At 45.4% G+C, this 19,252-nt stretch overlaps 1 protein-coding gene across 1 annotated transcript in view; it reads left to right on the plus strand.

The window, feature by feature from the left end:
- Nucleotides 1–17,849, plus strand: part of LOC112263872 (microtubule-associated protein 1A) — a 32,518-nt gene extending 14,669 nt beyond the window's left edge. The window contains exons 2-6 of the mRNA XM_042314715.1: nucleotides 2,862–2,944; nucleotides 3,149–3,289; nucleotides 3,579–11,208; nucleotides 11,482–11,708; nucleotides 12,951–17,849. Coding sequence (XP_042170649.1) covers nucleotides 3,741–11,208; nucleotides 11,482–11,708; nucleotides 12,951–13,106 — 7,851 coding nt within the window. The 5' untranslated portion in view covers nucleotides 2,862–2,944; nucleotides 3,149–3,289; nucleotides 3,579–3,740 and the 3' untranslated portion in view covers nucleotides 13,107–17,849. The remainder of the gene's footprint in view (nucleotides 1–2,861; nucleotides 2,945–3,148; nucleotides 3,290–3,578; nucleotides 11,209–11,481; nucleotides 11,709–12,950) is intronic.
- The last annotated feature ends 1,403 nt before the right edge of the window (nucleotides 17,850–19,252 follow it).

The raw sequence follows: 19,252 nt of genomic DNA on the forward strand, positions 1-19,252 counted from the left end.
TTATCGCCTCTAAAATGTAAATAAAACACAATAAAGAGTTTATATAATATGTCATTACATACCTATTTGAAGGTTTGTGTCGAATTTGAAACGGGTTTTTAGGGCGGTGCTAAAGTGATCTTAGAAGTAAACAGCTGCTTTGAGAATGATGATCGCATGCAATGATGACGCAAAAAATGACTAGGTACCCCCCTTACCCCCGTCACTGTCCATTTCTTGTTTTTAAAGGATGAGAGAAATGCTACACCTGGTGGAAAGAGGTTGTAAGACAGAAATAGTTGCTTTATGCGTGCTGTACGTTACGCCATGACACGTCTAGATGTAACGGAGGGTCCGTTTTTTCAACTTTTCTCCAATACTATAGAGCCATTACCATGTCGATCAACGCTTGAATAGAAACCTAGTTCACACCCCCGATTTTGAAGTCAACACAGTCGCTACATTCCCATTAGTTTTCTTTGAAGCCTCGTTTGAATGTTGCGGTTAAGCACATTTGTACGGAATGGGGTGAGTTTACGTTATATACTGTACCTTGAGTTCGTGAGCCCTTTGTAACAGAAAAAGGTGCGGGTGCATGTGTATTTGTGTAAGGTGGGTGCGTAATACTGTGTATGTGATTTAAACATTTACCAGTTAACTCAATCCCCAAAGACATTGCCACTCATAGTCAAAAATTGTAGGTTATTGTATCCAGTGTTAGTGTATTGAGAGTTTGATGGGTAGTTTTTGAGAATTAGCCCTCAGTGAACATTACCAGGCTCCTCCAGTATCATTGACATTCACATTAGAGAAGTTCCACGCTTCATTTGAAAAAGTCAAAATGTCTGATTTGTCACTGTTGTTCTTTCTGTAGTGTATTCATCCAGCATGAAAATGTACACACATTGGCCTTTCCGCTGGCATTGTTATTCTAACACTAACAATCCCAACATAAGTCCCAAATGGCTCCCTTTTCCCTATTTACTACTTTTGACCAGAGCCTTATGGACCCTGGTCAAAAGTAGTCAACTATATAGGGAATAGGGTACCATTTTGGACGGATCCCCAGTCTCCTGAGGTTCAACACAATTCATTCCACTCTATTTACTTTCTCGGCAGCTGAGCAAATTACAGCAGTTAGCCTTTTTTGGAGCCGAACGTGAAACTAAAACTACAAATAAATCTCCAAAACTAGGCCAATATGTGCTGCTTACTTGCTAAGTACACACTACAGAGCACATTCTGGTCATTTGTAAGCACAAACTAGCTCATAATTTGAGGAAGTCATCAGCTGGTACTAGGCACAGATGCTGAAAAAGCTATTAGTGTTAAATGTCATCCGTGGCGGTAGCTTGTGCATCTTGTTTACGTGGGTGAGGTGTATTTTTTTGACCTTACACGTAACCCCTGGATAACAAGACGTCATTCTCCTTCCGTGTTCCATCTATTTACCTCCTAATGCCCTTGCTTCCCCTCTGCAGTGAAGAAAAAAACACCCATGATATTAAACCCCTTTCATATTCGTCTAGTTGGAGATGAGCCAGTAAACCATTTTGTGCTAAAAATAGTTTCCCTGATGAAGCACCTGCATGGAGGATAAGGATGCTGCTTCTACTGCTGCCTTGGCAGTTGCTGTCTCCTCCTGTGTTACTCTGCTGTCTATTCTCCCATGCAGCACGTCTGGCCCTCCCTCCCTCCTGTCCCTCCCTCCCTCCCCCTCAGAAATGCTGCAATGCGTCTCCCATAGCCAAGAGTGGGTCAGTGTAACTCAGCCAGCGGCAACATAGCTAGCTAGCTTAGCATCCCCATGGCAACAGCCAATGAGGTTTGCAGGCTGCAGCTAATCAGGCTTTTGCAATATTGTTGTTGTTTACGTGGCATGGAAGAGAATGTATATACGGGTTCAAGACATTAACAGAGAGGAAATAGGATGGCGAGTGAGGGGACCTTGGAGGGAGGGGAAGCCTGTGTATGGCTCACAGTGTTAGTCTGCAGCTAATTGTGTTTGACTAATGCTAGAAGCTCAGATGTTGTATTATCAGTAATCGGTTTCAGCCATGTTTTCATACAGCCCCAGCGTTTTGGTGTTTTTGTTAATTGGCTTGTCTAATATGCGAAATTCACAGACAGCCCAGTCTGCTGTGATGCCGCTGTAGAGTTGCAGTGCACCCTGGAAGTGTCCCTGTCAGACACTGTAGGAACACTCATCTTATAGCAAGAATAATAATCATCGTCATCATCATCATCATCATAATCATAATAATCACAATAATTATCATAATAATAATAGTAATACTACTACTACTAATAATAACAATAATGATGGGCCACAATACTTATGGCGTCTACACTTCCAATAATATTAAAGCACGGTTGCAGAGGATCGTTCTGATCCATGTTCTCTGGTTTTGCTTTCCAATGGTTTTGTACTGTCATTTGACTAAGTTACTCATCACTGCAGTACATTTCTAGCTATCTCCTTATCATGGAAAACATGAGGTCTCACATGTTAAACTGCTGGTCATGTTCCTTAATGGACCCTCAATGCTTAAGGCTTATCACATCACCACATAATACAATTCCTCAATTATAAGTCTAGTCTATTTTCACATGCTGCATTCTAAGCAGCATTATAGTGAACAGTGGTGCAGGGGAGCGAACCCAGGTCACTGGCGAGAAAGGCAAACACCCTACCAATTGCATCATTAGGGTTAAGCCACTTGGTGGGAATTGTAACATGGCTTATGTTGCGAGGATCGTTACAATATTTAGTATTTCCACGCACAGAAATATTGTAGGAACTGCGACTACTGACTGCACTGTTGTTTTAGTTGTTTAATCATTCTTATCCCTGTGTTTTGTTGTGTTTGTTTCCTCTCCAGGACAGAGGACCCTGCAGTACAAGAGTGATGTCCTTGAGACAGTTGTGTTGGTGAACCCGTCAGAGGAAACTACTGCTTCAGAGGTAGGTGTGACCCAGACATACCTGACAACTGAGGGCTTTTGCCTTCACAGAAATCACCTTTATAAACAAAATATGGTACGGTTGATGTTTCTCAATGGAAACCTTTTTGAAAAGATACTGCTTACTGATGAGGTCAATCAACTGTGATGATAATCCACTAATGTCATTTTTTCTTCTATTTGTCCCTCTCCTCCTCCCGTCCAGATCCGTTCTCTGGTCACTGACTCTGCTGGACACAAGCTACTAGTCCTAAGTGGCCAGAGCTCTGAGCAGGGAGGTGACATCACACTGCAGGGTGGAGCCTTCACCTGGAGACACTTCTCTGACATCATCTCTGATCCTGGAGTAAGATCAACTGTTCATCAACACTTTACTATAAGTTGACGTTACACTGTATAGACTACACTGTGTAGTTACTCTGTTGTTATGTTAGTAGTATCCAGACTGGACTCTCTCAATCAATATGTGTGATGCTTTTATTTTAGGGAGGGGTTGATTCATTTAAATATGTTCTTGTTATATGCTCAAATAAAATATTGTTTTGATGAATAGGTATACTTGCTATTAAAATAGGTTTCTTTACATAAGCTATGTCTAACAGTATGTTTATGTTGTGTTGTGGTCCGACCTCCAGGTGACTGAGGTCCTGTCCAACTCATCATCGGACCAGCGGCCCAGGCTAACAGTATCGTGCCTGGGAGACGGGGGCTGGAGCTCACTGGGCCACAGCCAGGAGCAGCAGCACCTCCAGAACCTTCTGGAATACCGCCTAAACCCTGAGCCCACGCTTCCCGACATGGAGGGAGTCGCGGAGTTCACAGAGTACGTCTCGGAGACGGTGGACGTCCCGTCGCCCTTTGACAACCTGGAACCGCCCACCTCGGGTGGTTTCCTGAAGCTATCCAAGCCCTGCTGCTACATCTTCCCTGGAGGGAGGGGTGACTCTGCCCTGTTCGCCGTGAACGGATTCAACATCCTGGTGGATGGAGGGTCCGAACGCAGGTCCTGTTTCTGGAAGCTGGTCAGGCACTTGGACAGGATAGACTCAGTCCTGCTGACCCACATTGGGGCGGACAACCTCCCAGGCATCAACGGGCTGCTCCAGAGGAAGATTGCTGAGCAGGAGGAGGAGCAGTCCCAGGGATCTGGCGGCTCCAACACATACGGTGACTGGATGAAGAACCTGATCTCGCCTGAGCTCGGTGTGGTGTTCTTCAACGTCCCCGAGAAGCTACGAATGCCTGAGTCCACGCTAAAGGTCAAACGGAGCATTGAGGAGGCATCCCTCACACTGCAGTATCTCAACAAGCTTGGCATCAAGTCAGAACCTCTTTACAGGGTCGTTAGCAACACCATTGAGCCCATCACGCTTTTCCACAAGCTGGGCGTTGGCAAGCTAGACATGTACATTCTGAACCCTGTGAAGGAAAGCAAGGAGATGCAGTTCCTTATGCAGAAGTGGGCTGGGAACAGTAAGGCCAAGACTGGGATTGTGATGTCCAATGGAAAAGAAGGAGAAATATCCGTCCCTTACTTGACCTCAGTAACAGCTCTTATCGTATGGATCCCACATAGTCCAACAGAGAAGATAGTCAGGGTGCTGTTCCCTGGAAATGCACCGCAGAACAAAATCTTGGAGGGGCTTGAAAAGCTGAAGCACCTGGACTTCCTGCGCTACCCAGTAGCCACTCAGAAAGACATATCCTCTGGGGCCCCGCCTCCAATCATAAAACAAACAAAGATGAGATCAAGAACAGAAAGCAAGGAGAGCCTGAAATCTTCCACCAAAACACAGTTGGCCTCAAAAGCCAGCAAGAAGGAAGCTAAAGGGCTGGAAGAGGAGTCCAAGAATGACTCGGCTAAAGAGAACAAAATTGAAAAGAGAGAGGAGAAGAAGGAGAAGAAGGTGAAGAGTGAGAGCGCCAAAGCTACCAAAGCCACCACCAAACAACAACAAAACAGTGAGGCAGCACCCGAAGCAGCCAAACTGGAGAGAAAGAAGCTGTCCAAGGAGAAAACACTGAGGAAACACTCCAAGGAACGACCATCTAAGATGGAGGAGAAAAAGGACAAAGAGAAGAAAGAGATCAGTAAAGTAAAGAAAGAGGACAACAAACGTGAAGTGAAGAAAGATGATACTGCTAAAAAAGAGGAGAAAAAAGAAACAAAAGCAGTGAAGGAGGAGAAAAAGAAGGATCTGAGTAAGCCAGAGCTGAGGAAGATCACCAAACCAGACCTGAAACCCTTTACCCCAGAAGTCAGGAAAACCCTCCATAAGGCAAACAAGACACAGGCCAAACCCAAGACGGACAAGACTGACAAAAACATAACAGCCAAACCGGTCAAAGAGAAAACAGCCGAGAAAAAGTCTGTCCCAAAGAAAGCCCCCCCAAAATCCGCTGCTGCTTTGGCAGACGGGTCCGTTGTATCCTCTCCAGAAGACCTCACCAAGGACTTCGAAGCTTTAAAACGAGATGAGCTCTCGAAGCTAGGGAGTGAACCCATTCAGAATGATGTCATGTCTGGATGTCCAGCTTTCACAGACTCCAAACTCCCTGATGAGGGAATAACAACTAAATCCCCAGCCAATCTTGGAGAGAAGTTTGAGGATGAGGGTGCTGACATGGATGATGGTGATGATGATGGGGAGGAGTACAAAAAAGAGAGTGATGTACTAAAGAAAGGTGCAGATGTCGGGAAATGGCAGGACATTAAAAGAAATGCTGGCATGGATAGGAAATATGAGGATGAAATGGAGAAATACGACGACGACTACTCTACTAAGGGAGACATGAATTCGAAGAAGAGTGTCAGCTCAGAAGAGGAGGGTGACGTTATCGAAAAAGCAGATCTGGAGGGAATTGAGGATTATGAGGATAAATACAACTCAGAAAAAGATAAAAAAGAATGGGACACCAAGTCAACTGACTTTAAATCGTTTTCAACCGCAGTCGCCTCTGGACAAACCACTACCGCTGCCTCTGAGCAAGTGTCCTTCATCCAAGATGAGACTATTCCCGCTTATTCCGAAACGGAGCAGACCATCTCCGATGAGGAGATCCATGAAGAACCCGAGGACAGGATCCCACACCTCCGCTACGACGTTGCTTCCTGCGACATCACTGTTCCCGACGTTCCAGGATCCTTTGACTCTGTGTATGGTGTTAGGGAGATGAGAGCCTCGGCTACGTCTGACGCCTCAGACTTCAAAGCCAAAGGCTTTGTGGGAAGACATGACCCAGTGTTGGCAGCCTATCCAAGCATCATCACAGCTCCGCTCGCCGAGGAAGAGCACATCTCCTCAGCCACGTCCATCACAGAGTACGACAAACTGTCCTCGTTCGCCACTTCCATGGCGGACGACCAGTCCATCGCATCTGTGACCGCCCCGCAGACAGAGACAGAGACAGGGAGGAGCTCTCTTCACCTGGACACGGTCAATAGCATCCCCTACCGCACCGAGGCCACCCACGGGAAGGACTACCTCCACTCGGCTGGAACCATCTCTCCCACCTCCTCCCTGGAGGAGGACAAGAACTTCAGTTCTCCTCCTTCAAAGGAGTACCAGCCTTTTGTTACCGAGATGGAGGCTGGGAGGAAGACCAAACCCGTCCATGAGGAGTATGACGAAGAGGAGGATGAAGACGAGGACCAGACTCCCAACGTTGATATCCCCTTGGGGAAACTCCAAGAGGGCTACGAGCAGGCGACGGCAGCCATGTTGCTCCAGGACAAGGATAAATCCCCCTCCACTGCCTTTGCACCTCCCTCTCCTCCCTCTTTCTCCAGCGGGTTTAAGCCTAGTTCCATGTTTGAAGGTGAAGAGAGATGTCTTAGCCCAGGCGACAGCACCGTGAAGCTGGCCTCACTCACCCAGTCGGTCCCCATCAGCAGTGGCTACTCCCCCACAGAGGAGAAGAAAAACAACAAAATGGACAAAACTGAAACTGAGCTCCAGAAAATGGGGCTTTCTGGTGACAAGACCCCCTTTGAAGAATCAGATGAGGATGATGATGATGACTATTATGAGAAAAGGGATCTCAAACCCTGTGTTAAAGCTAAGTATTTGGAACAGAAGGAGGGTAGGTTCTTGGACGATGAATCACCTCAAGAAGAGAAGCTATCTGAGAGGGACAAAGGACTTGCAGAGGATGACATCAAGTCCAAGTATCTGCAGAATAAACCGGGGTCGACAGACGAGACACAGTTCTCTGGTTACATGGAGCAAACAACCAAACCCCAGATCATGCACTCCGATGAGCAAGACGAGGTGGAGGAAGATGATGTTGTTCAACCAAGTGGAACAGGGTCTAGAGCTTTATCAGTAGAGCAAAGTAAATTGCACTCTGAAGATGACAAAAAGGATGCAGCATTATCCAGAAAAAAGGACCATGTAACTTTGAAAGAGCCAGAGAAAAGTGTCCAGTTCAATCTGTATGACTTCCCGGAGCGAGAGAGTAGAGAGAAACGCTCAGAAGAAGAAATAAGACAGGACACCCCATATGTACACGGCAAGACTTTCTCTTACAGTGATATCTATGACAACAAAAGCAGTTATCAGAAGGACCAGTCAGAAAAAATGGGGAAGGACAGTATGAAGGAGACAGACACACAGAAAAAGGACTCCGCTTTCCCCTCAGACAAGGAGGGTTTCACTAGCTCTCATGGAAAAGATGTATCTTCCTCCTCCTCTTCCTCTTCCCCCTTTCCATGGCTCCATGGCTCTGAATCTATAGAGAAGATAAGTGAGCCACGTGGATACAGCAGAGAGAGCAGATTCCCATCAATGGCTGATAGACCAGAGGCTTCAACCACATCCTTATCATCAGAGAGAGACTCCTCCCCTTATAAAGTTCACAGTGATTACACCTCTGTAACAGGTAGTGCTGCAGCCAAACCCTCTTCAATGAGCTACCATGACAAAGAGGTGGAACTGGAGATAGACATGAGGAAGCTAACAGCCAGGGATGAGGAAGACTACGATGATTATGATGATGAAGATGATGAAGAAGAGGATGAGGACGATGAAGAGGAGGATGCTATTGACTCAGACATGGAGAAAGGTGCCAAAGAGAAATCGGAAAAGGAAGTCAAATGTCCATTCATCGATGGTGTGAACTCAAAACAGCCCCAGTTTATGGTTTCCATGGCTGGCTACGGTTACAACAGCCAGACAAAGCCGACTTCACCAGACAGCATGAGCACAGAAGAGCCAGAGTTTATGGTTTCCATGGCCGGCTATGGTTACAACAGTCAGGCAAAACCGACTTCACCAGACTGTGTGAGCTCAAAAGAGACAGATTTCACAGACTCCAAACTCCCTGATGAGGGGATAACAACTAAATCCCCAGCCAAACTTGGAGAGACGTTTGAGGACGAGGGTGCCGACATGGATGATGATGATGACGATGATGATGATGACGATGATAAGGAGGAGTACAACAAAGAGAGAGATGTACTAAAGAAATGTGCAGATGGTTACAATAGTCAGGCAAAGCCGACTTCACCAGACCGCTTGAGCTCGAAAGAGCCAGAGTTTATGGTTTCCATGGCCGGCTATGGTTACAACAGCCAGGCAAAGCTGACTTCACCAGACGGCATGAGCTCAAAAGAGACAGATTTCACAGACTCCAAACTCCCTGATGAGGGGATAACAACTAAATCCCCAGCCAAACTTGGAGAGAAGTCTGAGGACGAGGGTGCCGACATGGATGATGATGACGATGATGACGATGATGAGGAGTACAACAAAGAGCGGGACACACACAGCCAGGCAAAGCCGATTTCACCAGACGGCATGAGCTCGAATGAGCCAGAGTTGATGGTTTCCATGGCGGGCTACGGTTACAACAGCCAGGCGAAGCCGACTACGCCACCTTCTTCCACCACCTGCAAAGGTGACATGGGCGCCACAGCGTTCTCTGGGTACTCCTCTGGGTTTGATAATTCTTACGGTGGGGAGAAAGACACATTTCAGTCCAGCCAGATGAAGGACAAAGAGGGAAAAGATGACTATTTCCACAGTGAGAGAGCTGATGGTGGTAAGAAAACAGGAGACACAGTAGGAGTCTCATCAGGCTTCCACTACACCACCACCTCTGCCACGGCATATTCATCCTCCTCTTCCTACAGCTACTCCTCCTCTACGTCCGGTCCGTCACTCTCCACCAGCCGGCAGTTTGGCGAGGAGCTGGAGACCCCAGCCAACGCCTCCGACCACATCTTCAAAAATGATACAGACAGTGCCGGCTTCGAGTACTCCTCCTTTAAAGATGAACACGGCTCCTTTAAAGATGAACATGCCTCCTTTAAAGTTGAACACGCCTCCTTTAAAGATGAACACACCTCCTTTAAAGATGAACACGCCTCCTTTAAAGACAAACACGCTTCCTTTAAAGATGAACACTCCTCTTTTAAAGAGGAACGCTCCCTGGCCATGGACTCCTCCCCCTTTTCCAGTTCCTGCGGGATGGTTAAGAACGAGTACCTGGAGGTTTCGGAGAAGCAGATGACGATGGCCACCACCACCACCGCAGGATCCACCTCCAGTCTGGCCCGCTTCTCTCCTCACAGCCCCTTTGAGGAGATCAAACCTTTCCACTCACACTCCTCCGCTTCCTCCTCGGAAGACAAAAAGGAGCATGTTGCCTCGATGGAAGGAAGTGTTGTGAACAAAAGCCCCCAGTCGGACTGCTTCTATAAACCGGAATGGGCGGATGAGTCCAAGCTGCAGGCTGCAGGGGGTTATGGGCCTTTCTCCCAGTCACCCAAGGAGAAGGATGCCATCGCTATGGGTTTGTTTGGTATCACCTCGTCCCCAAGGCCCGACTCAACAGGCAAGCATTACTTTGAAAACTCTGACAGTACTGAGGAAGAGGATGACGAGGAAGGTTACATGCGTGAGATGGGCCTGTCCTTCTCCGAAAAACACGGCAGCAGCACCACCACCTCAGGTAAGATAGATGGCGCTGGTCTCCCTGATGTGCTCACCTCGTACATACCCTCCTCTCTGCTGCCCACCAAGCCAGACACAGTCAATGGTCCCATGGAGGTCAGCAGCATGAGCTCCCCCATCAGTGCAGGGCCGGCAGCCAGCTGCGTGAGCCCAGGTCTGGGTACAGCTGAGGAGAAAAAGGTGAGGGGCTCCTATGAGTGGAACATGCAGAAGCCCCAGATGGACATGGTTCCTGGCGACTCCCCGCCTCATTACCGCCACGAGGACGAGTTTGAGGAGGAATGCGAAATGGAACCAGAGTGCCCCGCCCGCCCGCTCTCCCTCTCCTCCACTGATCACACCTTCGGCTCCCCTTTCTACACGGAGGCGTCGTGCCGAGGAGAAGCAGGAGGAAGAGATGATGATGATGACAGCGACCTGGACCTCCCTCCTGAAATGGGCGCCTCCTCCTCCACGTCCTCCTCCAAAGCCTCCCCTGGCTACTCCTCCTCAGAACACAGGCACCGCAAGGGAGACCTCTCGCCCTCCTTCATCAATCCCAGTATGCAACAGCAGTCCAGCGATGAGGAGGACGAGGAGCGGGGACGCAGGAGCGACCAATCGCAGGAAGGGGACGAACATGACCTGTCAGTCAAGAAGAGAGCAAACAAACAGCCCCACCACCCCCACTTTCAGGGTGGCTCGTTCCCCCACGCTGGGACGGCTGGGCTGGGGTTAGCCAGAGAAGACACCCCCCCAACCTCCATCAGCGAGTCTATACCTTCGCAGTCAGATTCAGACGTTCCCCCAGGGACAAAGGAGTGCCCCTTCATCACGGGCAACAGCAACATGGACTCTGATGAGGACACTGAGTACCTGCCTGTGGATAAGTTCTCCACCATGGGAGGGGGCCACCATCACTCCTCTTCCTCCTCCTCCTCCAGGATTAGCCCCCGGGATCCCCCTCCCGCCCCCCTCATGGACCCCTTCCCCAACCCCCCTCACCCCGACGTCTGCATGGTGGACCCCGACGCTCTGGCCAATGACCAGAACCGGGCAACCTCAGAGTCGCCCCTCAAGAAGGACCCCAAGACGAAAGGCGTGCGGAAGACAGGGAAACCCAAGTCGGCATCTCCGGCTCGCCGCAAGCGGTCCCCCATGCCAGTGAAGCAGTTGCCATCCCCTCGCAGCGCCTCGCTGAAGAAGAAGGAGACAGAGAAGAGCTTGAGGATGTCCCATCTGTCAGACGGACAGGGCTCCAGAGACGATGACCTCTCCAGGTCCAGCTACAACGCCGGCAGGGTGGCCAACGGAGTTAAGAGCACCTCAGGTAACAATGGTTCTCATTATACAGTATATTTATTCAACAATCGTATTATTATGTTATGCATAAAATGACTAGTAGTATACAGTACAGTGCATTACACATTGCACAACATAGCACAAACAGATCTGGGACCAGGCTAAGTCAAGGCTGCTAGGCTGTGGAAAGTGATTGGGGAAAGGAGGGGAGAGAGAGGAAATAAGCAGTTGGAGCACAGTTTAAACCAGCGACCTTGTGGAAAGCATCAAATTGCATGGAAACATCTGTCCTTCCCCCTAGGCTCTCAGAGGTCCAGTTCCGTGGTTCCCCAAGGCCCTCCTATCTACGTAGACTTGGCCTACATCCCCAACCACTGCAGTTCTAAGAACGTGGACCAGGAGTTCTTCAAACGTGTCCGCTCTGCATACTACGTGGTGAGCGGGAACGATGTGGGCAATGACGAGCCCAGCAGAGTGGTCCTGGATGCTCTACTGGAGGGCAAAGCCCAGTGGGGATCCAACCTACAGGTAACAAATCACTACCATAGAATTAGATGGAGCTCAATCATTCAGTTGATGGATCAATACATCACCTGTGCATGACATTCACTCCCTATGCATCTTAATGAACTAACTAACTAGCACACCAGACTACCTGTGGCGCTCAACTCAAACAGCGGAGTGTAGCCTACTGTTGCTCCTTGCAAATGAATTCAAAGCCTCTAATGTATTACTCAGGATGGAACCAGTGCTACTATTTCTGCCATGTAATGGTGTTGTTAAAACAATCAGACAACCCCATAGTAGAATAGTTGACCTATTTACCTGGACGGCTTGTTGTTGTGTGTTCTATGTAGGAGAAATATTCCTCTCGATGAGCATTTAAGTTGCGAGAGCCATAGGGAGGGAAACGTATTCTGACAAGCAGTCAATGCACAACCATTGTTAATGCAAGCGTGGGGAAAACACTTCAGAAAGCAGTTTTGGCTTTTGTTTAAAGAGAGGGGAATCCCAGCTTTCCATTGCTGACACATTTATTTCCCTACTCCCACAATTGCCAGTGTGGCATCATTTAAAAAATGCAGTTACAACCTGAGTTTCAAGCATGGTTTAGGCACAGCTGTGCAACAGAGCTTTTAAAGGGGCAATGGCATACTTTGCAATAGAAACCAAGAAATAAAACAGATTTTTCCAATTTAATAATAATGAATAATTATTAACAATAATTATAAATAATAATAATATCAATCAGGATGTTGTGTCCAATGGGGTAAATACAGATGGATAAACCCCATACCTCAGCCTATGTACAGTATGTGTAGACACTATGCTGCATCAGGTGGGCCACAGGTGATAAAGCTTATTGTTAATAGCACATCTGGTAATATAGACCAAGGGACAGGACCTTTTATAGGCCTGCAGATCAAGGGGACTAGAATTGGTCAAACTCGCAGTTTAATACATGTTCAAAATGATCCTCTTTCCATAAAAGCACGATGGTCATGACTTTTTACATGAAAGGGGAAATTAACTTGGTCCCAGACAATCCATCTGAGATGGACTTCAGTTTCAGTCATGGGATTTTTTTGTCTGCTTTAACACCTGATTAAATCACCATCTCCCATCTTTCCCCCTACTCCTTTTCATCTCTCCCTTCTCTCTCTAATGCTCTACCCATCTTCTTCTCCTCTGATTTCCCTCCTTTCTTCCTCCTACCTCTATCCATTACCTCAATCTCTCTGCCTCTCTCTCTTTCTCTCTCTCCTGCAGGTGACGTTGATTCCCACCCATGACACAGATGTGACTCGGGAGTGGTACCAGCAAACCCATGAACGGCAACAGGAGCTAAACATCATGGTCCTGGCCTCCAGCAGCACCGTGGTCATGCAGGATGAGTCTTTCCCCGCCTGCAAGATCGAATTTTAAGCCCCACCCCCCTCTCTTCCCCTCTGTAATGGGACAACACACAGCTCCCCTGGTTCAGTCTGTCTGTTTAAATATTTTACATCTGCCTTTCCTTTGGATTTATTTCTTACAGTAAAACATAACAGTACATCTCAAATTACACCCTATTGGTCTTATTAGCTACCATCTCTTGTCTAAAGTAGAGCACTGGGCTGTATGTGGAGTAGGGTGTCATTTTAGACACAGAGATATTCAACAACCACACGTTTGATTATGGTTAGTGTCATTGTTTGTATTATAAAGGTGCTCTTCAGACTATAACACTCCTCTATTATAATTATAAGGTTTATTCAAGGAAACAAGTATGGTTGTGCATACGGTAGAAATCCAGGCAAAATGTCCAGGCAATGGTTACTGTTTCCTTCAAGTTAAGACAGATTTTCTTCTAATAGGCATAACTCATGCACAAGTATGCCCTATTATAATGTTAGAGTCATCACAACAACAACAGACTTAATCTTTGTTTAAAGAAGTTACAACACCAAAACACATTTTGTACTTTAGTGTTTATATGTTTTGTAGAACTGAATACACCATGCTAATGCCAATGGTACTTTTCTCATCCACGTGCCACTCATTGAACTTTGTGCCTAATATTGACACATTGACATAGATGATATTCTAAGTAGATTGTCTCTAAGAGTCTTTTAGATGTCGAATAATTATGTTTGTAGTAGAATAGGGTGGAAAAAACAAATCGAGTCATACTCAAAGGTTTTGTGTGACATTCAGTTTTCATGTCATTTCTGCCATTCAGTTTTCATGTCATTTCTGCCATTCAGTTTTCATGTAATTTCTGCCATTCAGTTTTCATGTCATTTCTTCAAGGTGAAATTCACTTTTAATGGATTTCTCAAGCGCCATACTGCGTACAGTAAATCCTAACTATCAGTGTTGTCTGGTTGTAAAGTGAAGTCTTTTGAGAATGTTCCCAGCCAGAACACATCCAGATCTGTTGAACAGGGCTGGTGTATATTGTACAATATACAACATGCACAGTAGATTACCCTTGCATTTATTTTCCAGGCTTGCATCCACAAACATATCGTGGATCCAGCCAACGTATGCTATTGTGTGAAAGGAAAGGAGAATACTCTCATTGCAACATTTTAATGACTGTATGTCAGGTTGCTACATTCAATGTACTACTTCCTCGTCATAGCATTTATACGCATGTATAACATACTGTAAGCATTACACATTGGCTTGGAATAGTGTGGCTTATTAAATGACAAATAGCTTAAGCAGCTTGTTTGTGTTCATGAACTCATTGATAGAAAGGAGGCTGTCAGGTTAAAAGATGTTACGCAACTTAAAGACAATAACCCTCCGCTATTTAACTGCAGAGCTACAGAGCAACACTGTCTGTGAACTGGAGTAGGTCCACACTTTGGGAAGGTATCACAGATCATATGATTATTCTCACATTTAGTATTGACCCTTTAAGAGACATGGGTGTGATTTGGGATTTGTGTAAGGTGAAGATAGTGTAGACTAGTGGTATGTACTCCAGCTATGACCATCATGGTATCGTCCCAAATGGCACCCTATTCCCTATGTAGTGTACTTCTTTTGACCAGAGCCTTATGGTAGTGCACTGCATAGGGAATAGGGTGCCATTTGGAGCAGTCATACCTAACCTGGTTATGACTACAGCAATAGGACCATGTGGTTGTGAGCTCATGGCCCATCACCTGTACAGGGTAATAGTTTGATTGAGTGTCTGAAGACTTGTCTGTGAGGTGTTTGCGCCGTGCATTAAGACCACGTTGATGAAACGTTGATGAACATTGTGGGGCGGTTCCATAGATGATAGAGGTTTGACTGTCACCCACATGTGCCTTTCTGTCCTGTCGTGTGTTCAAGGAAGACTCGGATGCTTGCTTGAAATGGCCCTTGTGGCAAAGCCATAGATATTCAGTGTTCGGCAAACACCGTTTCAGTCTCAGAATTTGAACGGACGCCATGTTGGCACTGAAAGCTTCAAGATGCAGATTAGAATGTTCTCATAATGGCATGTTTGGTGCAGACATGGAGGATGGGTTGCCATGGTAAAGTAGTGGCTAGGTGGGCAGGTCAGTGTTGTAGTATGATCACTAAACTAAAAGCAAAGGTCCAAAAATATGATTTGCACATCCTACTAAGCAAACTAACATGGTTCGTTTACCAGTCAGTGATCACAGGGTCTGATATTCTCTGTCGGCGATAGTGAACATGAAGCACAAATGATCAAACAACTTAAGAACCAACTGTGATCAAACCCTTATTCTAAGAACTTTTAGGCCTACTCATATGAAAATACTTTAATTTGGGATTTCTACCAATTGTGTTTATGTTCTTTAACACAAAAGCAGTCATTCTTAAATCAGAAAAAGAGAGCTTTGTTGGAAATGTTAACTCACAGACAGACGTGTTATTTCCTATTGAGTTGTATTATTTTCTTAATCCTTATGATGCCCATGGAAAGGGAAATAGGTGTTCTGCTCTAGGGCTGTTGTAGAACCGTTAACTTTGGGACCAGAGGCCAAAAGGTTTTTGCTCTACCACAATCACCTTGACTCAATGCCTTGGAATGTTTTTTAAAGACAAAATGTACAATTTGCTTTTGATTTTATGTGATTATAGTCAGTGTGTCTAGAATGTAATTTTCAGTGTTATTTAAGATGGGTTTTAATTTGTGTGCACAGTTTAATTGTATCCTTTAATCTTACTGTGAATTGGGACTAAGTAGATTGTTAGAAATTTAACTGTTAGAAAACGAGACATGTTTTAATTCCATTTTATTACATCAATGACATTGAGTTTGAGGCTTACAAAGAACAAATTATAACATGCTTTGTTCGAGGGTCTAGACAAATTGTACCATTGCGCAATCTTTGAGGCCAATCAGAATATTCAGCAATGTATTCCAGTTTTTCTGAGACACATATGGCACACACACGTAAGTAATATCATAGAGACAAAGAAAATAGAATGAATTGTCAAATGCTTTCAGTAAACATGCTTTGAATCCTGCAATGTCTTTTTCTTCTCGTTGCCGATGCTCAAATGTACCGGACCATGTAGATTATCAGAGAGAGTAGTTCTGAGACAGAACTGCTCTGTCTGTTAACCAGGCTGCGATAACAATACTGAGAGGTTTAACCAGGCTAGTTCCGAGACAGAACTGCTCTGTCTGTTAACCAGGCTGCGATAACAATACTGAGAGGTTTAACCAGGCTAGTTCTGAGACAGAACTGCTCTGTCTGTTAACCAGGCTGCGATAACAATACTGAGAGGTTTAACCAGGCTAGTTCTGAGACAGAACTGCTCTGTCTGTTAACCAGGCTGCGATAACAATACTGAGAGGTTTAACCAGGCTAGTTCTGAGACAGAACTGCTCTGTCTGTTAACCAGGCTGCGATAACAATACTGAGAGCAGCGTTCAGTCTGGTTTAACCAGGCTAGTTCTGAGTGATCCAGCTGATCCGAATGTGAAGAAGCAGATTAACCTTTACGTTCTCCGTGGAGGACATTGATATCTTGGTTGCCTTGGTGATATACTAGTTAGTAGTTGTATATATTTCTGCTCCATCAACTCAAAAGGCTTGTCAGTCAAAGTCACTGTCTCCTCTATTGTGTGTGAATACAGTGCATATCAAACTTATTTTTAGGGCAGAATGTCTGTTATTTTATTTCCTTACTCTTGTCTGAAGTCTGTCTATTTCTAATGGTTGCCCTGAGAAACGAGTGGAATTAATTAGTCAGCGATTGATTAAAGAAAGCTGGACAAGTTCTACATTTTCAGAGACTGATTTTTGACCGTACAGGTAACTGTCTTACTAACAGTCAAAGGCAAACTAACATGCCTGCTATATTGTTTAGCTGAGAGAACATTCTGTATAACAAATATTGGATCATTTTCCAGTGCTTGCAATTGGCTTTCATGTAGAGAATGGGATTCAGAACAACAGTATCCCTTTATATCTCTATGAGAAGACGCTCAATCTTCTTGTGCTGTAATTTAACCAGTTTTCCTGTGGTCTTTGACTTCAAGGTTGTCTTAACAGAGACATCAACTGTTAACTCATGTCAGTGTCATTCTGAAGACTAGAATTAACATTGTATTCATAGACATACACAAACCACAACACACAAAACTGACTGCCAGATAGTGACTCGGATCACTATATCAATACATTTTATATCTAGGGTATTTATAATGGTTCACACAGTGAATTTTTCCAAATAAAAAAAAACTAACAGAACAAAAACAGTAACAATGTATTGTGCAAAAATAATAATTCCGTTGAATTCTCCAAAACTCCTCAGAATCCTGATGTAGAAAATCCTCATGAAGATTGTCCATCATTCCAATAAACTGCTTATCTGTGCATGCTACCTTATTGGTTCTAATCCTGTAGGTAATAGTTTAAAAATGAATAAAATAGCCTTTCTATTTTAAAAGATGCATATTTAAAAAGCTAACTGTGGATGGTATGGGGAAGGCTGGTGTAAGGTCGTCGTCTTGCCTCCACTGGCTGTGCTGGAAGGAAGGCGTTGGGATCGCTTTCCTCTTTCTTTTTGCAAGCTTCATGACTGTTCTTAAATCTTTGGTTTTAAGTGCAATATACTTCTCTATCTTTAGGAACATAGAACTTCAGCAGATTTATTGTCAAAGGGGGAAAGTGTGGTGATCATCAATAAAACATGTATTGAAGAATACAAAAAGCCTCAACTGTGTCTGATTTCAGGTAACTTCTGAAATGACTGCCTGGATACCTTGGCAGCAGCTAATGAGGATCCATAATAAATACAAATGTTGAATTCAATGCCTAGGTTTACCTCCACTGTACTCACATCCTACCATACCCTTTTCAGTACATTATGCCCTAAATCTATTCTACCACACCCAGAAATCTGCTCCTTTTATTCTCTGTTCCCAACGCACTAGACAACCAGTTCTTATAGCCTTTAGCCGTACCCTTATGCTACTCCTCCTCTGGTGATGTAGAGGTTAACCCAGGTCCTGTAACTCCCAGTACTACACCTATTCCCCAGGCGCTCTCATTTGTTGACTTCTGTAACCGCAAAAGCCTTGGTTTCATGCATGTTAACATCAGAAGCGTCCTCCCTAAGTTTGTTTTGTTCACTGCTTTAGCACACTCCACCAACCCGGATGTCCTTGCCTGGTCTGAATCCTGGCTTAGGAAGGCCACCAAAAATTCTGAAATTTCTATCCCCAACTACAACATTTTCCATCAAGATAGAACTGGTAAAGGGGACGGAGTTGCAATCTACTGCAGAGATAGCCTGCAGAGTTCTGTCTTACTATCCAGGTCTGTGCCCAAACAGTTCGAGCTTCTAGTTTTAAAAATACAGCTTTCCAGAAATAAGTCTCTCACTGTTGACACTTGTTATAGACCCCCCTCAGCCCCCAGCTGTGCCCTGGACACCATATGTGAATTGATTGCCCCCCATCCATCTTCAGAGTTCGTACTGTTAGGTGACCTAAACTGGGATATGCTTAACACCCCGGTCGTCCTAATCTAAGCTAGATGCCCTCAATCTCTCACAAATTATCAAGGAACCCACCAGGTACAACCCTAAATCCGTAAACATGGGCCAACTCATAGATATCATCCTGACCAATTTGCCCTCCAAATACACCTCTGCTGTCTTCAACCAGGATCTCAGCGATCACTGCCTCATTGCCTGCATCCGTAATGGGTCCGCGGTCAAACGACCACACCTCATCACTGTCAAACACACCCTAAAATACTTCAGCGAGCAGGCCTTCCTAATCGACCTGGCCGGGGTACCCGGGAAGGATATTGACCTCATCCCGTAAGTAGAGGATGCCTGGTTGTTCTTTAAAAGTGCTTTCCTGACCATCTTAAATAAGCATGCCCCATTCAAAAAATGTAGAACTAAAAACAGATATAGCCCCTGGTTCACTCCTGACTTGACTGCCCTTGACCAGCACAAAAACATCCTGTGGCTTACTGCATTAGCATCGAATAGCCCCCGCGATATGCAACTTTTCAGGAAAGTCAGGAACCAATCAGTTTGAAAAAGCTAGCCTTTGCTTTCCTAAAAGAAAATTGCATCCTGTATCACTAATTCCC

Source organism: Oncorhynchus tshawytscha, unplaced genomic scaffold (genome assembly GCF_018296145.1).
Source record: "Oncorhynchus tshawytscha isolate Ot180627B unplaced genomic scaffold, Otsh_v2.0 Un_contig_3664_pilon_pilon, whole genome shotgun sequence".
In the NCBI taxonomy this organism is placed as follows: domain Eukaryota; kingdom Metazoa; phylum Chordata; class Actinopteri; order Salmoniformes; family Salmonidae; genus Oncorhynchus; species Oncorhynchus tshawytscha.